The following is a 16,546-nucleotide window of genomic DNA, read 5'->3' as shown; positions in this document are numbered from 1 at the left end:
GTAATCTCCCAGTGCTGGCTTGGTGGTAAAATACAGAATATCACGTTCATATAATACTATTAGTCCAAATGCTAAACATGAAATATTCCAAAAGTCATGAAAAAAGAATATTTGCATATCCTAGTTAAATATTTTTAAACAATACTTTACTGGAGGTCCTTGAGCTCCAACTTCTCCCTGTTCCCCCTGGTCACCTTCTTCACCCTAATAAACAACAGAAAAGCACACCAAATGTTATTGCAGCAAATGAGCATAGATAGATAGAGGCTCAGTCTACTTCAGCACATTTTAAATTAATTTGGCATCCCCTGAGTTATGCTACTGTATTTTCTTAAATTAGTTTATATGAATAATCCATATTAATTGTGGAACATTCAGAAAATACCGACAAGTATACAAATAAAGTCACCCAAGTCCCACTTTTCAACTATAAATACCTGTAACATCTTAAATGCTTCTCTAAAAAAGGGTGGGGGTGGGAGAGGAAATGACAAGAGAGAATATGTATACATTCATGTTCCGTGTGTGTGTGTGTTGTGTGTGTGTGTTGTGGGGGGGCGGTGTATTTTTAGGAAAATATCATGCTATGCAAAGTGTTCCGTAAACTACAATATTATTCAATAGTGATTTTCATTCATTCATTCATTCATTCATTCATTCATTTTGAGAGAGAGAACAGTAGAGGGGCAGAGAGAGAGGGAGAGAGAAAATCCGGAGCAGGCTCCATGCTATCAACACAAAGCCTGACACGGAGCTCAAACCCAAGAACTGTGAGATCATGACCTGAGACAAAATCAAGAGTCAGACACTTAACTGACTGAGCTATCCAGGCACCCCAACTCATGATTTTCATTTTTTACATTTCTTAGTATAATTTTTCTGCCATGTACAATTTTTAAGGTATTTAAATCACTCTTTTTCATGGCTTATACCTTTGATGTCCCGCATAGAAAAGCTTTCTTCACCCCAAAAATGTATAAATGTTCATCTGGATTTTTCTTCTAATAATTTTATAGTTTAATTTCTTACATAGAAATCTTTAAGTGATTTAATATAAAATATAAGGTGAAACCTATCATTTTCTTTTTTCCTGGTAATTGGCCACATTCTCTAATATCATTTATTGAATGATATGTCCACACAGATATCTCTCCACACAGCCTGGAAAATTCTTCTTTAACATACTAAGTTGTTAAATATACTTGTTTTTAGATTTCCTATTCTGCTTTTCTGATCTATTGTGTAATGTTGCCAAAACCACATTTTAATTATTGAAATTTTATAACACATTTTAATCTCAGATAGACATAATTCCTTTAGCTTTATTTTTCATTTATGGTAACTCTTATTTTTCAGTTTTTCCTAAATGCTTACTCTTTCAGATGACCTTTATAATTATTCAGAAGATCTTCACAAAAATACTACTTGCTTTGTGTTAAGACTTAATTAAATTAAGAAATTAATATAGAGAGAATTAGAATCTTTACATTTTGAGTCTTTCTATCCTGGAACTCAGTATATCTCCCTATTTAATCAAATCTTCTTTCTATTAGTAAAGTTTTGTTCTTTTCTTCATGTTAGTCTTGAATATTTAAGTTGTTCTAAGGTATCTTGGCCATTTGGTAGCAATTGCCAATGGAATCTTCTTCCATTTTGTTTTCTAAATAATTATTATTTTGACTTTTTGATATTAATCTTATAACCTCTGGTATACTTTAAGATGTTAGTATATTCTGAAAAGAAATCCAACTGCTGTTTCCTACTGAAAGATTACTTTATTGACTCTGAAAAAAAGTCAGACAAAGGTTTTATTTTTTCTCCCTCTGACAAAGGTTTTATTTTTTACAATAAATATACTGCCCTACATTTCTTGTGGTAATGGATATCTTAAATTGTAAAATTAATCATGAGAAAAATTCTCCATTTTTTATATTATGTATATTAGATAAAAATCCATTTTTTTGTTTCTTTATTACATGTTTCAATTCACCCATGTTCTTGCTCTACAGACTATAACTTATAGAGATTTTCAAACACACATATACACACACACAGAAATATAAAAAATTGAATAGCAATATACAGACTATATATTATAGAGATTTTCAAACACATATACACACACAGAAATATAAAAAATTGAATAGCAATATTAATATAGAAACTTTGGGCATACAAAGAACTAAGTTATGCCTAAATCATTTATACTTGATTTTTGAAAGAATTAAGAGGATATTACACAGTGGGTTTAATCTCATAGTTATATTCATATTATATTCCATAAGAACATATGATTGATGGCAAGGAGAGGCAGTCCCAATGGGAAACCCAGTGAATTAGCTCTTGAAGTGGATAATCAACACATGCGTATAATTAAATGCTACTTATAGTTCCCTGCCTATCAAAACGACAGTGATTGATATGTACACAGTAAGTTTCCATTAGCAAGGTTTGGGATAATTTCCCAGATTCCTGATAAGCCTTGGAGTAATATAGTTGCTTTAAAATTTTCACCAGCAGATGAATAGCACATAACTAATCAATAAGCACAACATTAAATGACAAATTTAGGAATAGCAATTTATTATCACTTTCCGGAAAGATTTTTAACTATTCATTTCTATATTTATCAACAAATTTTAAAATCTTCATTAACTAATTTGTAAATTCAAGGCAGAGTTGTGAATCCACTTTAAGTTTACAGTTGAGTGCATCTAATACCCTTTCTTTTTTTTTTTTTAATGCTTTTATTTTTTTCTGAGAGAGAGAGAGAGAGAGAGAGAGGTGGGGTGGGGGAGAAAGCAGGGGAGGGTCAGAGAGTCAGGGAGTTATCCAACTAATACCCTTTCAAGGCTCATTCTTTAATGAGCTATTGTCATCCTATATTCATATGTAAATTTTCAAAGATACCACTGAACAGTGTAAGTGACAAAACATGTGAAATAAATTAAAGGAGTTTTTAACACCTATCAATAAAATTTTGGCCAGTTATCTCATACACCAAAACAATTTTCAGGTTCCTCACTGAAAACTAAACCAAATTTGAGAGTTTGGATAACTGACTTGTTTAGGTATCAAAAATATTGGTTTCTTGGGAAGAAGGGAAAAATACTCTGATTGACAGCTCCATCCCCAAATCCCATGGAGTGGGGTTGTAAAAATTCCACGAACAAAAGGGGTCACCAAAAGAAGGAAAAAGGTATGCATGGCATCAAGAATAACAGAAGTCTACTTTATCTGTTTTACTACTATTACCTCATAAAAACCTTTTGGTGCAATGTAATATTCTTACACGCTTTTTTTTTTTGGTGGTTAGATAATATTCTATTATATCGACTTGCCATACTTAATTTAGCAGTCTCCTGTGGTTAGACATTTTTTTTTCACTTCTGTGCCCCTTGCACTTAGAATAAACCCTGGCACACAGCAGGAACTTAATAAATAATTGTTGAATTTTTAAATTGTGAATTTTAAGATTTAATGGAGGAATGAGCATGCAGAAAAATTTCCAAAGTACTCATTTTTTTTCTACTTTCTCCAATTTGACATTAACCCAGCTGTTACATTCCAGATAAATAAAATGCCTTAATTACTCAGTGCCTACCCAATAAAAGACTTTAAAAATAAATGTCCAAACTGTAATGAGGAACATAAAATGGGCTTACTTATCCTGATTATCTGAGTTTGCTCAACAGACTGATTTTAGCTAAAGAGTTCAAGGATATTAATTCCTGATGATATTAATAAGTTGCCTCTCCAGCTCTTCCAAAGAAAAAGACTAATTTTCTGCCTCCACCCCATTAAGTTGTAGAAGGATATAGTCTACAAAGTCTAGAAAACCCACATGAATAAGAACAGTTTGACTTTGTAAAAAACAAAACTTTTATTATGCAGAAAGTCAAATTCTCAGACAAAGGCAATTGACATTAGTGGATTAGAAAAAGCAAATAAGGGGTGCCTGGATGGCTCAGTCTGTTGAGCATCCGACTTCGGCTCAGGTCATGATCTCAGGATTTGTGGGTTGGAGCTCCGCGTCGGGCTCTGTGCTGACAGCTAGCTCAGAGCCTGGAGCCTGTTTCAGTTTCTGCATCTCCCTCCTTCTCTGACTCTCCCCTGCTCATGCTGTCTCTCTCTCTCTCTCAGAAATTAAAAAAAAATTTTTTAAAGAAAATACACACCAAAAAAAAAAAAAAAGCAAATAAGTCATCTTCCTTTAAATTTCTGTGTCGGTTTTTCTGCAGGGCATGCCAGCCCCAGTGTAGGCTATGCTGTGGATGCCATGTTTCTATCCACATAGTAACAAAAGTCCTATCACTAACTTCCAGATTACTCAACATCTAAATTCTATTGAAATGAAGTCAGAAACAAATTATTTCAGAACTTAAGATGAGAAGCTATCAGCTATCAACTTCCTGTTTACTCGTGTCAGCAACACTGGTCATAAAACTTTACATGTCATAAAATTTTGTTTAGTGGAGTGGAAAAACCAGCTGAATAATGTTCAACTATCAAAAGCATCAAGGAAAAAAGCTGAGTGTGATTGATTTCAAAAGAAAAGCAAGGGGTAGCAACACAGGAAAGAATGAAATGTATGGTGAGTTACTGTTTTTTGTAATTGAACAACATTAGAATATTATGCTTAGTCAGAATATTAATGCATCTACTGAAAATTTGCCAACCATCATTTGAAAAGGAAGGATACAATATGCTTTATTATTCCCTATAATTCCTTGTAGTAAAAGTAATCACTTCCTCCTAATCACAATTTACCCACTATAAACTAATTTTCCTTACCTTGTGACCTTGTCTTCCAGGTTCACCAATTTCTCCTTTAGCCCCTTTATGACCCTAAAAATGTATAATAAATAAATTAATCAATTAGTTTAAAAATAACTGTATTGGGTTTGTTATAGAAACTGGTCAGAAGGCTCATAAAGTGATCGTGCTTCCCTAAATCTGTGTCAATGTGCTACACAGAAAAAGGTTATGTCACAAGGAAAATGACTGTCTTAAATGACCTTAATACTACCATGTGTATTACATGACTGTTTTAGATGATAAGTACAAATTGTAGTTAATAGAAAAAAACTATTCTAGAATAGCAAAAGCTTCATTCCCTGGTTCAGCAACATGTTGGGGTAAGAGCATTAACTCTTCTCCAGCATTAATAACTTTTTCCCCAAAGATGACAGTCCTGACCCAGCTCAGCTGGCTATCTTCTGTTCTCTCAATGCAGCTCTGAAAACCCTTCAGAGTTTTCAGTACCCATCTCCTTCATGGAAGTGGAGGGGATCTCCCCAGATGCACAACTTCCACCTTTTCTTGTACACAATTGTAGATGCAAAGGGAAAGCTATAAAGTGAAAGCTGCAGAGCATGAGAAGAAAATCTCCTCTCTCTTCCTCTCTGGCCACCTGTTCTAAGCATATGTGTGCTTTTGGTAGTAACATGAGGCAAATGGGAAATGAACATTCCAAAATTAAGTCTATCAGCGCTTTCACTCTCAGAGCCACTCTTGTTCCAAGAGTGTAGGTCTTTGTGAAAAATAAAGACACCAATCCAAAACCAAATCTTTTGCAGTTGTGGGAACCCATTAAAACTAACCTTAGAGAAGAGTATGACTAGAGAAGCAGTGCCCTGGGGCCTTTCAGATCATAGCACAACTCCATTGGTCTGGAATTTTCAAATTAACTTCAGACTCATAGACTAGAGAAAATTCCATCTAACCCCAACATTTGATATTTTTTTATATTTATGGGAAATTTTGAAGTAATTGTGATAAAGAATGAGAGAAAACACTTTTGGGAAGTCTCTTCTTGTCTACTTTGCACTGTATTCCCTATTTTTTTTAACTAAAATATTTCAAATACATTATGTGTGTAATTACCCCCAATCTTCCTCCATAGGAAGCAAACTTCTCTACATGAATTTGGTGTTACAGAGTTTCTCAAGCCAATACATTGTGTTGGTATTTCCTCCCTGAACAACAAAAGCACTGTGTATGTAATCGAACATCCATGTCTCCGTAGAAGGACCTGCCAGGGGCACCAGCTGGAGTTCCTAGGACTGAAGAAGGACCATAGACTAAGCCGCAGAATAAGCGAACACAGACTTCCCAACTCCATCAGAATGCAGTCTTTCACCAGGAAGGCCAGTGCTTACAGAAAAGGCTCTATTTTTCTATGGATAATACTCTTGAATATAAAATACTGAAATTATTCTCTTACCCTCATGCCTGGTAAGCCTGGATATCCTGAGCGACCTGGTGGACAGGAATTGGGACACTGCCAAAGGGAGAGAGTGAGAGGTAGGGACAGCATAAATTAGAGCCTCCTTTTATGACAAAATGGTATTTTTTTAGGGATTCCAGCTATAGAATCCCAATATAATTACATTCATTAAGTAACTCTATTCCTTTTTTCAATATTTCATTTTTAAACTCAGAGATATTCCTAGCTCACAGAAAAGTACAGAAAATATAATGAACTTTCCCTATGTAGTCACCATCCAGATTTAATAAATGTTAATAGTTTGCCATATTTATTTCAGATTTAATTTATTAAAGAAATAAAATGTTCCCAATCTAGTGTACCACAAAATGATCCTTTCCCCCTCTACCAGAATAGATGTATCTTGAGGTCCACATACCCTTATCAAATCGGCCAAAATTGCATTTAGTACAGTTTACCAACATCATCTGAATACCAATCTATAAATAAAACAAGTCTCAAAGGAACTGTTTGAATGCTACTAAAATTGAGGGGTGCTCTGGTGAAAGCCATAATGTAAAGAGATTATGGAAAAACAAAAACATTTCTATAATGAAAACCAGTGACAGCGTGAGGGCATACAAACTACTAGTTCTATGTATTCCTTTGCCATCCAAGTAAAGTAAAACACAGAAATACGACATATTCCAGCAAAGTAATTTTAAGGAGAGTTCATCTGAAGATTAAATGGTCTTTGACTTAAACTGTATTTCATTCAAAAGTAAACATCTTACCAGTGGGTCTCCATCATGAAAGCCAATTGTTCCCTAAAGTAAAGAAAATACTAAAGTTAAGAATATGGTTAAATATGTAATTCAAACCTACTAATAATAGAAAGTTCACTGAACAAAAATATATTTGTTCAATAAAATATAAGGAACAAAGGGCTGCATATAATATGCTAATATTCTAAAATTTTGACTTGTGGACATGTTCCTTTTGGAGACCCCTAAATTTCAGTATATTATTTCTTTCAGGAGACTGAAGGGAAATAAAATGAAAGACAGAATAGAAAATATGGGGTACTCCAAATATAAATTTAAAATATGAATTATCTCCTACTTAAACTCCTATTTTTTAAATTGCTTTCTGTAAATCCATTGTAAAAACTAGTTCATTTGAAAATGTCCCTTTTATTCATCCAAGTATTGAGCATTTGAGAAATTACAAAAGTCAAAGGACTTAACATATATGAGTAAGTCATTCCCTGAGAAAACAACCTTTTAAATTATTGTATTCCTCTACTTTTCTGTCCTAAGAAGACTCACGTTCTGAATGGGTGAAAAAATTGGTAGCCATTTTGGAATTTTAGGATGATGACTCGATTAACAAGTACTTCCATTTTTGGTTCTTAGACTTATTTAATCCCAACTCTCAGACACAGGTAAATTCAAGCTGCAAATAACTTACACTGGGTCCTGGGGGGCCAGGGGGGCCAGGTGGTCCTCTTTTCCCAGGGTCACCCTAAATTATTGAAAATTGTAACACAGTGGTTATACACATGTCAAAATGCAGTGCATAAAACTGGCGAGGCATGAGAGAATATTACTAGTAACCCCTACAGAGCTCAGTCTTGCATAGATCTGCCACTAAAATCAACGGGTGGCCCATAATCCAATTAGCTCCACAAAACTAGAAGAATAAAGGAGTTACAGTCTCACCAAAGTAATAAAACAAGGCAGAAGGAGGTTTCGGGGAAAAAGCGAAGCTAATTCTTTTCTATAGAATGATCACTTTATTCTGGAAACACTACCTATTTTTCTAGTTGATTTACAGAGGAACTGTAACAGCCAGGACTGCTAGTACCATCCAGATAATGGTTGCAAAAGACGGCTTGCTCCCAGCCTGAAACTTTGGAATGGAAGGTTAATCTCTGCAATGCCAGACTCTCCCTGGTATTGTTTACCCACAAGCTATTACTTGGCCTGTCACCATACTGTCCTGCAAATGGCACAGAAGGTCAAAGATGGCTAAATACAAATAAGCCATTCAAATGAAAATGGTTTCAATTCACCTTAACATCCAGAGTTTACTCCTTGCATATGTTTTCCTTCTGAATATTCTACCATAAGAAGTCAAAATCCATCTTACAATTAATTTAATTTTATAACCATTTCATATTTATTCATTTGTTCCATAAATAATTTTATCAAATAGTAAGACATATGGAGAAACAAGAAAAATTATATACTACATGGCTTCTAGTCTCCATGCATTTACAATTATCTATCCTCCACACAGTGTCACTACTTCAACATTTTTGAAATATTGGAGGGAGCATCAAGAATTTATTACCAACAATTTCTCCTATGAAGTTCAGCTCTTTATTGCCTAATGTTAAGTTCTGTTGGTTCAATTATAATTTAATGATCCTAACACAAATATACTTGGTAATAATTTTCAGCTATTCATTTTATGCAGAGAGTCTAATACAAAAGATACTGGACCTTAATTCTAGCTGAGAGTCAATAAACTGGAGGTGACATCTCCTGACTTGACCACTAATTCTGGAAGTTGTGAAGATAACTTTAGATGAAAACCTTGGAAAAAGATTAAAAATACTCTACAAAAATGAGGTAGCATTATTATCCCTGGTTCTCATCAATACTGTGAACTGGAATGAAATTCATCTGCCATTTTTTTTGGATTTGCAGGGGAAAGCTAGAGTTAGGGCAATTTGCCTTCCTGAGTAACCTCTTCTATTAAATCAGTAAATGTCTGTCAAAAATGCACTGTGATACTCACAACTGGTCCAACACGACCAAGCTCTCCAGGGAGTCCTGCTGCCCCAGGAGGACCCTGTATGTATATATGCAATGGAATATTATTTGGCCATAAAAAAGAATGAGATCTTGCCATTTATAACAATAGAGTACAGATGGACCTAGTAAGTAGTATTATAGTAAGTAAAATAACTCAGACAGAGAAAAACAAATACCATATGATTTCACTTATATATAGAACCTAAAAAACAAAACAAACTCTTAAATACAGAGAACAAACTGGTGGTTGCCCAAGGGAAGGTGGATATGGGGCAGGGGGGAGGTGGTGGACTAGATCAAGGGGATTAAGAGGTACAAACTTCCAGTTATAAAATAAATAAGTCACAGAGATGGAAAGTACAGCATACGGAACATAGTCAATAAGGTGGTAATAACATTATTTGGTGACAGATTACAAGCACACTTATTGTGGTGAGCACTGAGTAATGTACAGAACGGTTGAATCATTGTACAACTGAAACTAATATAACACGGACTGTTAATTATACTCCATTTTAAAAAAAGCCAGCTTTGGTTTCCAATAATACAATAACTCATTTGACTACATTTTAATTATTTAAAATGGAGCAGAAATTTCTTAAATCAATAAAATTTTTTGTTTAGCAGGATAGAAGTGCTGTCATAGTAGCCACCTAAGATCATGTATGTAGGACACTATAAATACCACTGGGTACTGTTAGCTGGAGAGTAAGCTTGAGAGCTGAGAAATTAGCCATTGTTATAGACTGTAGAAATACACTGGGAGATGATACTTACAGGGGGCCCAGGAATACCACGGCCCTAAAAGATTAAAATAAAAATTGTTATGGTATGTGATTTAAACTTAGTATAAATACAGACAGACATAATTCAGTTCAAAAACAAAGTATGAACTTTGTCACTAAATAAATATATGATGCTCATTCTAAACAAAGGAGTGGATAAAGAAAAGCAAACATAGCTCTGCTTCTAAGGAAGAAGCTTGTTTTAGCATCTCAAATATTCCTTTGATGTCTAAGCTAACCAATATTTTTCCCAAACATTCTTATAAGAAATCAAAGTAAAGAAATCATCCATTCTTGCCCTCAGGAGAATTTAGCCTCACTCACAAAGCACATCACAACCTAACAGTTTAGAGATTTTTAAATCATGTTTTATAAGAAATGGACATTGAAAGCAAAGAGTATAGTGCTTTATAATTTATAATGTGATGTTTAGAAATTCCCAAAACATTCAGCACAGAAAGATGGGACCAGGAATAAGAAGGACCAGAAACCACCCCCTTTTGACAGGTAGACTGTATTTCTAGACACCAAATCCAGTAGATAGTGAAAATAAAACGGTGACACTCTTGAAATGATTTATGACAGGATCCTAACTTGACATCCTGAATCTGACCTTAGAGCTAGTTATTTCATCTCTCTCTCCTTTATACTTTATATCTCTTTAGCAACACTGAACTGCATATAATCAAGGATTGACACCACATCTTATCCATCCTCCTAGCCTCAATGCCTACTATAGGACCGAGTATATGCTAAACCCTAACTATTTGCTTGTTGAACTTCATAAAACTGAACAAAAGCTGCCTAGAATCCCTTTTTCTCTATCTTTGCTTTCCAGGTTCAATACTCCCCCATTGGAAATCCTTATTACTCTTTTCTCTCCTACACTGGCTTGAATAACTTTTATTCACAGCTATCTCTAATACCATATTCATGTTAGCTTTTCATTCTAGACCTCCTTTTCTAAAACATCCATATATGAAGCATTTAGTAGAATCAGTGTACACACTATGATAATGATATTATTATTTTTAATTATTTAGGCATCCAAAACAAGCAAGAATTTCACAGAAGCAGAATGTTTTAATAATAAGTGAGGCTTTTCCAAGGCATTAATTTCTTTAATGTTTTATTTATTTCTGAGAGAGAGAGACAGAGACAGCGTGAGCAGGGGAGGGTCAGAGAGAGAGGGAGATACAGAATCTGAAACAGGCTCCAGGCTCTGAGCTAGCTGTCAGCACAGAGCCCGACGCGGGGCTCGAACCCACGAACCGCGAGATTGAAGCCTGAGCTGAAGTCAGACGCTTAACCAACAGAGCCACCCAGGCCCCCTTCCAAGGCATTTCAAGGCATTTGAAGAATTACTCCTATTTGAACATTTTAATATGGAACTCAATTTGGGAATAAGTGTCGTGCTTGAAAATACCAAAGTAATCAATAAGTTATTTCATTATAGATCTAGATGTTTGACAAATTTCAAATTTCACTAATTTTTTTAAAGGCATCTCTATAAGATGTTGAGCTCTGAGGAGAAAAATATGGGAGAAAGGCCAGCAAAGCTATTCACTTCTGAAGGTAGGTTTATAATGGAAAAGTTGAGAGACAGTGAAATATGGCCACAAAAACAGTGCAAAGAGAAAACAAAGATGAGAGATACAGATTAATGATAAGAACAAAAGAGGAATAAAGAGTAAAATGGAAAGGAAAGCATCCTAAGAACCAAACCCTCTAATAGATAAAGAAATAACACAAATTGTAAGATTGGGCAATGCAGGCAAAGACTAGCCAGAGAATCAGGCTGGTAATTATATCTGATGGCTGATACTTCATTAGAAATAAACCCAGTTGTAAAAAAAGCAGTGTGATATTACAGTATAAATACTGAATATTTAGATTTGCTGTTATGCAAGAAACGTTTTCTAGCAAGGGGAGTAAAGGGGGAGTTGTCTATTAGGAAAAACCACCTGCAAGCAGACATATGTATTTATAGTGTGCATTCAAATTTCTCTAAAATTTTTCTACTCAGAGAATGCTTACCATAGCAGAAAAATCATGAACTCCTTTGTGACGCATATTATGTCAAAAATTGCATTTAAAATTTCAAAACGACAGAGAAACATAGGAGATTTTCAATTCAGTCACTTTATAATTACTTACAGGAAATCCACGAGATCCCGGAACACCAGGTTCTCCCTAAAAATAAAAATAACTTTATTGTACTTAGCTTCTTGTAGCATTAATATGTAAATATGTAAAATGCATGAATCTTGAAATCATTAAAATACTCCATCTTGGTGTTTTTTATTTAATTTAATGCAACTAAAACATGACTTTAATTGAACAAATGTATTTCCACTGTTTCATAACTAATCTTTCAGTTGATTGGCAAACACTATAATAAAATTATGCTTCAGCATCTAATACCAGCAATGAATACCAGGTGGCTAACTCACTTTTTGTCCTCTTGGTCCAACAGAGCCAGGGGATCCATCAGGTCCTGTTAACCCCTAACAAAGCAAGATGATGTTAGAACTATCATAGCATCCTTAGGTAAATCCCTAAGTGCATAATTGCATTTTGTTTATTCATTATGTACAGAATGGTAACTTTTGTATGATGCAAATATTTACAAAGAAATACTTCCTATATTCTTACTCAAAGGTAATGTTTAACATAAATTCTGCCTGTTACTTTCTGTTGATAAATTTTATCATGCTCCTAGCTTCCTTCTAATTGCATTGTTTATCACTGGGTCCAAAAATTTAGTACTTTTTTTTGTCTCCCCTTTGGAAATAGGCAATATAACAATTATAGTGTTCTAATAGCTAAATCTAATGGGACAACAGATATTGGCTCTGTCAGTTACCCATATTTACGGACCTCCTTCACCTCATTTATAAAATAAAAATATTATATGTCTCTACAAGTCTCTAACAGTATCTTGAGAGTTAACAAAATATTTCTTCAAAAGGCATTAAAAATAATCTCATTTTTGCCTTATAGCCATCTAAAGAAGCCCTCTAGCCATCTTCCAGTGATGACCATTGCTTTTTGAAGAACGTTAACTTTTAAAATAAAATGTTTGACTGTGTGTTATTGGGAAACCAACTTGACAATAAACTATTTAAGAAAAATAAATAAATAAATAAATAAAATAAACTGTGTGAGAGCATGCATATTTCTGCATTATCTTCCTTAGTACAAATAGATATAATTAAGTATATATATTTTCATGTGTGTCACCCAGTACATAGAATTTAAGCCAATTATAGTAAAACACATTTTATATCTGTCATATTTAATACTAAAGCAGCTATTAAAGCATATCCTCTAAATATTCTCATTTTCCCTACCAATACTTTCTTTTACCATCACCCTAAATATAAAATACATTATAAAACATAATACTACTACATGTACACTTGAATTTCCATATTTAGTGAAATTGTATCTTTTAAATTTTTTCCTTACTCTTTGACACTTTTAGATGTAATTTATAATGTAATCTTGAAATATACCTTGCCAAAGATAAATATGTGTATGTATATGTGTGTGTGTATATAGATAGATATAGATATACGTATATACACATATGTGCATGCATACATAAACATCTTTCAAAACTATTACCAAGATTTTGAAAAAGGTTCAAATGGCATTAATTGAGGGAGAGTTTCCTTGTAAATATGAAAGCCCAACTTAAAACTGGATCAACAAAATCCATATTTAATCTCTCATAGTTTACATAAATATTACTAAAATATTTTCATTTCATAAACGTCATTAAAATGCTTGAAAACTAGTTCACTGGCCACCATTTTTACACTTCTCTACATCAATCCATTTTCTTCATAACTCCAAAGAGTTAAAAAAATGAGTCGAAAATGCTAATTACAGGAAGTTTACCAAAGAACATTATTAAACACACATAAAACAATTTTTCACAGACTTTGACTTTCAATCACCTTGGTCTAAATACAACACTGTAATTTGGGAACAAGCGCCAGCATCTTAGTTGCTGAGCACCTGTAGTAATGAAATGTTGGTTATTGTACTTCAGCAAACAAACCATACATCCAGGAGTGGTCCCTGAAGGCACATATGGCACATAGATTTATATACCTCAGAGCACATCTAACAGAACCTCCAACTCCCACGTCATATGAATACCCTCCAAAATCAGTCCTGGTCAATTCCCACCCATACAACCAACTAACAGTCTTCAATCTGTGACTGGAGTAACTGACAAGATTGGAGGACAATAGCTATTATATATGGTAGAATTCAGCTGCATAATAATAAAGCAGAACTAAGTAAACTGTTGAACAAATGGAGGCTGCTTCCAGGTTACTTCTTATTTGAAGTATCTTCTATACAACATGATAAAATATGTCTATCCCTAAGAAGGCTCTGAATTAAATTGAAAATACATTTTGATGTCAGATGCTACAGTGAACTCTGTTATGAAATAGCTGTGTAGAAAAGCATAAGCTCCATAAGGAGAAGGACTGCATGTCCATTATAATAATTCTGGCAGATTTCCCCTGGCATCTCACACATACTTGATACATGAGTACTTAATGCTTAATTTAGGTTAGCCTGTTAGGTGGGAGGAAATTACACTTATACCTCTGCATCATCTTTATTTTGGGTTCAAATCCTAACTTTGCCTCTTATTAACTGTACAACCATGACAAGTTGCTTAACATATAGTGCCTCAGTTTTCTGATCTGCAAAATAGGCATAATATTAATATCTACCTGATATGATAATTTTGAAAATTAAATGATATATGCAAAGTGCTTATAAAAGTACCTGGCAAGGTGGGCCCTGAATAAATGTTAGCTTTTCTTATTATCATCATTATTATATGCTCAGCACTGTTATAGATGTTGTGAAGAGTTCACATGAAGTATAAGACATCTTTCCTGCCCTCTGGGAGCTTAAACCTGATTCAGAAAGGGTTCTGCAGACAAATAAACACACAAAATTCTAGACATTAACCACGGACTCTGTATTTCATGGCTTTCTCACATCTCTTTAATGTCTGACTATTTCCACTTATGCTGACCTTTCAGAATAATTTCTTAATAACTCACGATTTAATCATATAACATCTGCCAAGGACAATAGCTGTATACCATCCAGAGGATGCTCTAACCTCTTTCCTATAAAAATGACATCGTTCAACTATAATTCTTATATTTAATTCTAATAATTCTTATGCCTATCTTAAATGGATGTTATAAGAATGGATAAAATACTATTTTACAAAGCTTACTGACCATGTCACAGAAAATAGTGCTTATAAGAATATCTCTGTTGATTACTGATAATAAGACAGTTGGGTGCAAGGTTATAACCAAGCTCTGACTTCTCTAATTTTACATGTGTTTGTGTGTGTGTGTGCGTGTGTGTGTGTGTGTAATTTTATATACAAATATATAATCTCCCACATTTACATTCATATACAAATTCCAATTTGCAGTAAATCTTATTTGTCAAAGAACTGACAGAAAAATATTACCCATGGCAGAAAGAATTGCTTTCATATGAATGTTTACGAAGATAAAGTTCTATATTGGATGATATTGAAGCTGACTGTATTCTGAACTTTCATGCTGCTGCTTGGCAGAGAACACCAGCCCTCAATAGTCATTTCCGTCCAGCATTCCAACTACTCAGTTTGTGAGACTTGAGGCATAATTCTATAAGCATAGTTGCCATGAATCTTTTACATTTTCTGTCAAAAATTCCACTTCACTTAGGATAATTTCCCTTTAAAATCACGATCCTTCTATATTCTTCTATATTCTGATTAACCATTTATTAACATTACCAAAAAGAACAGCTTTGCAATGAACCAAAGAGCAGAAGACAAAGAGGTTGGAGGTTTAAGGTCCCACCACTACACTCAGGCTCACCTGGCAAGAAAAGATCACTGAAGCTCTCCTAAGTACTTAGCTCCCCTATGTCCAGGGACCGACAAACATCAAACTCTGATCTAGTTACTGATATTTCATTATTCTCAATGTGTAGTCTCAATTTAAGGTAAAAGACCTCTTTAAAATGTCAAATAAGCCAAAGAATAGCATAAGCCAGACTTATAAGTCCCCTGTGGCTCCATTTCAAAATCTGGTGGAACCATACCAATATTTACTAATTATAAAATATTAATTGTAAATTATTCTATTATCCATTGAATTATCCATATCATTTTTCTTGGCTGGTAACTCGGATACTAAAAATTCACTATCACTCTTTTTCTCTCGGTTTTCTCTGATCATTCATCTATTTAAGATCTTCATTTGTATCTGCATGAGGCAAAACTATCTGGAAAGAAAGTGAGGTTAAAAATGAAGAAATCTAGTTTCTTTCACTATCTTAACCACTATATAAATCTTGCTCCCTGAGGACCCAGTTGTCCTCAAAATTATTCAGTTTTCTTAACTGTGAAGAATATTAGCCAAAATTGCCTTGCAGGTTACTATAAGGTTAAAGGGAATAATGTTTGTGACTGCTTGAGGAAAAAGTTCTACACAGATACATATTAGTATAGTTAACTTTTTGCTTAGTATAGTTAACTTTTGTTCTAGGAAATGCCTAAAATACTGGCACGTGCACACGGATGTCTTACTACGGGACTGCAGCTATAGATGAAGACAAAAACTCTTTGTAATTGTCAACTACATTGTACTTATAGAGATTTTGAAGCACTTTGATTTCTTTAC

General features: G+C 34.0%; 1 protein-coding gene across 1 annotated transcript in view; it reads right to left on the bottom strand.

Annotated features, from left to right (window-relative positions):
- The window catches only part of COL9A1 (collagen type IX alpha 1 chain), an 87,411-nt gene that overhangs the window by 46,760 nt on the left and 24,105 nt on the right, over window positions 1-16,546 (bottom strand). The window contains exons 11-19 of the mRNA XM_077767250.1: window positions 12,269-12,322; window positions 11,973-12,008; window positions 9,808-9,831; window positions 9,014-9,067; window positions 7,679-7,732; window positions 7,003-7,035; window positions 6,227-6,283; window positions 4,795-4,848; window positions 151-204 (exon numbers count right to left, since the gene is read on the bottom strand). Of these exons, the coding sequence (XP_077623376.1) occupies window positions 151-204; window positions 4,795-4,848; window positions 6,227-6,283; window positions 7,003-7,035; window positions 7,679-7,732; window positions 9,014-9,067; window positions 9,808-9,831; window positions 11,973-12,008; window positions 12,269-12,322 (420 nt within the window). The remainder of the gene's footprint in view (window positions 1-150; window positions 205-4,794; window positions 4,849-6,226; window positions 6,284-7,002; window positions 7,036-7,678; window positions 7,733-9,013; window positions 9,068-9,807; window positions 9,832-11,972; window positions 12,009-12,268; window positions 12,323-16,546) is intronic.

This window comes from Crocuta crocuta, unplaced genomic scaffold (genome assembly GCF_008692635.1).
Source record: "Crocuta crocuta isolate KB4526 unplaced genomic scaffold, BGI_CrCroc_1.0 scaffold518, whole genome shotgun sequence".
NCBI lineage: Eukaryota > Metazoa > Chordata > Mammalia > Carnivora > Hyaenidae > Crocuta > Crocuta crocuta.
This window is presented reverse-complemented; position numbering and strand designations above follow the sequence as displayed.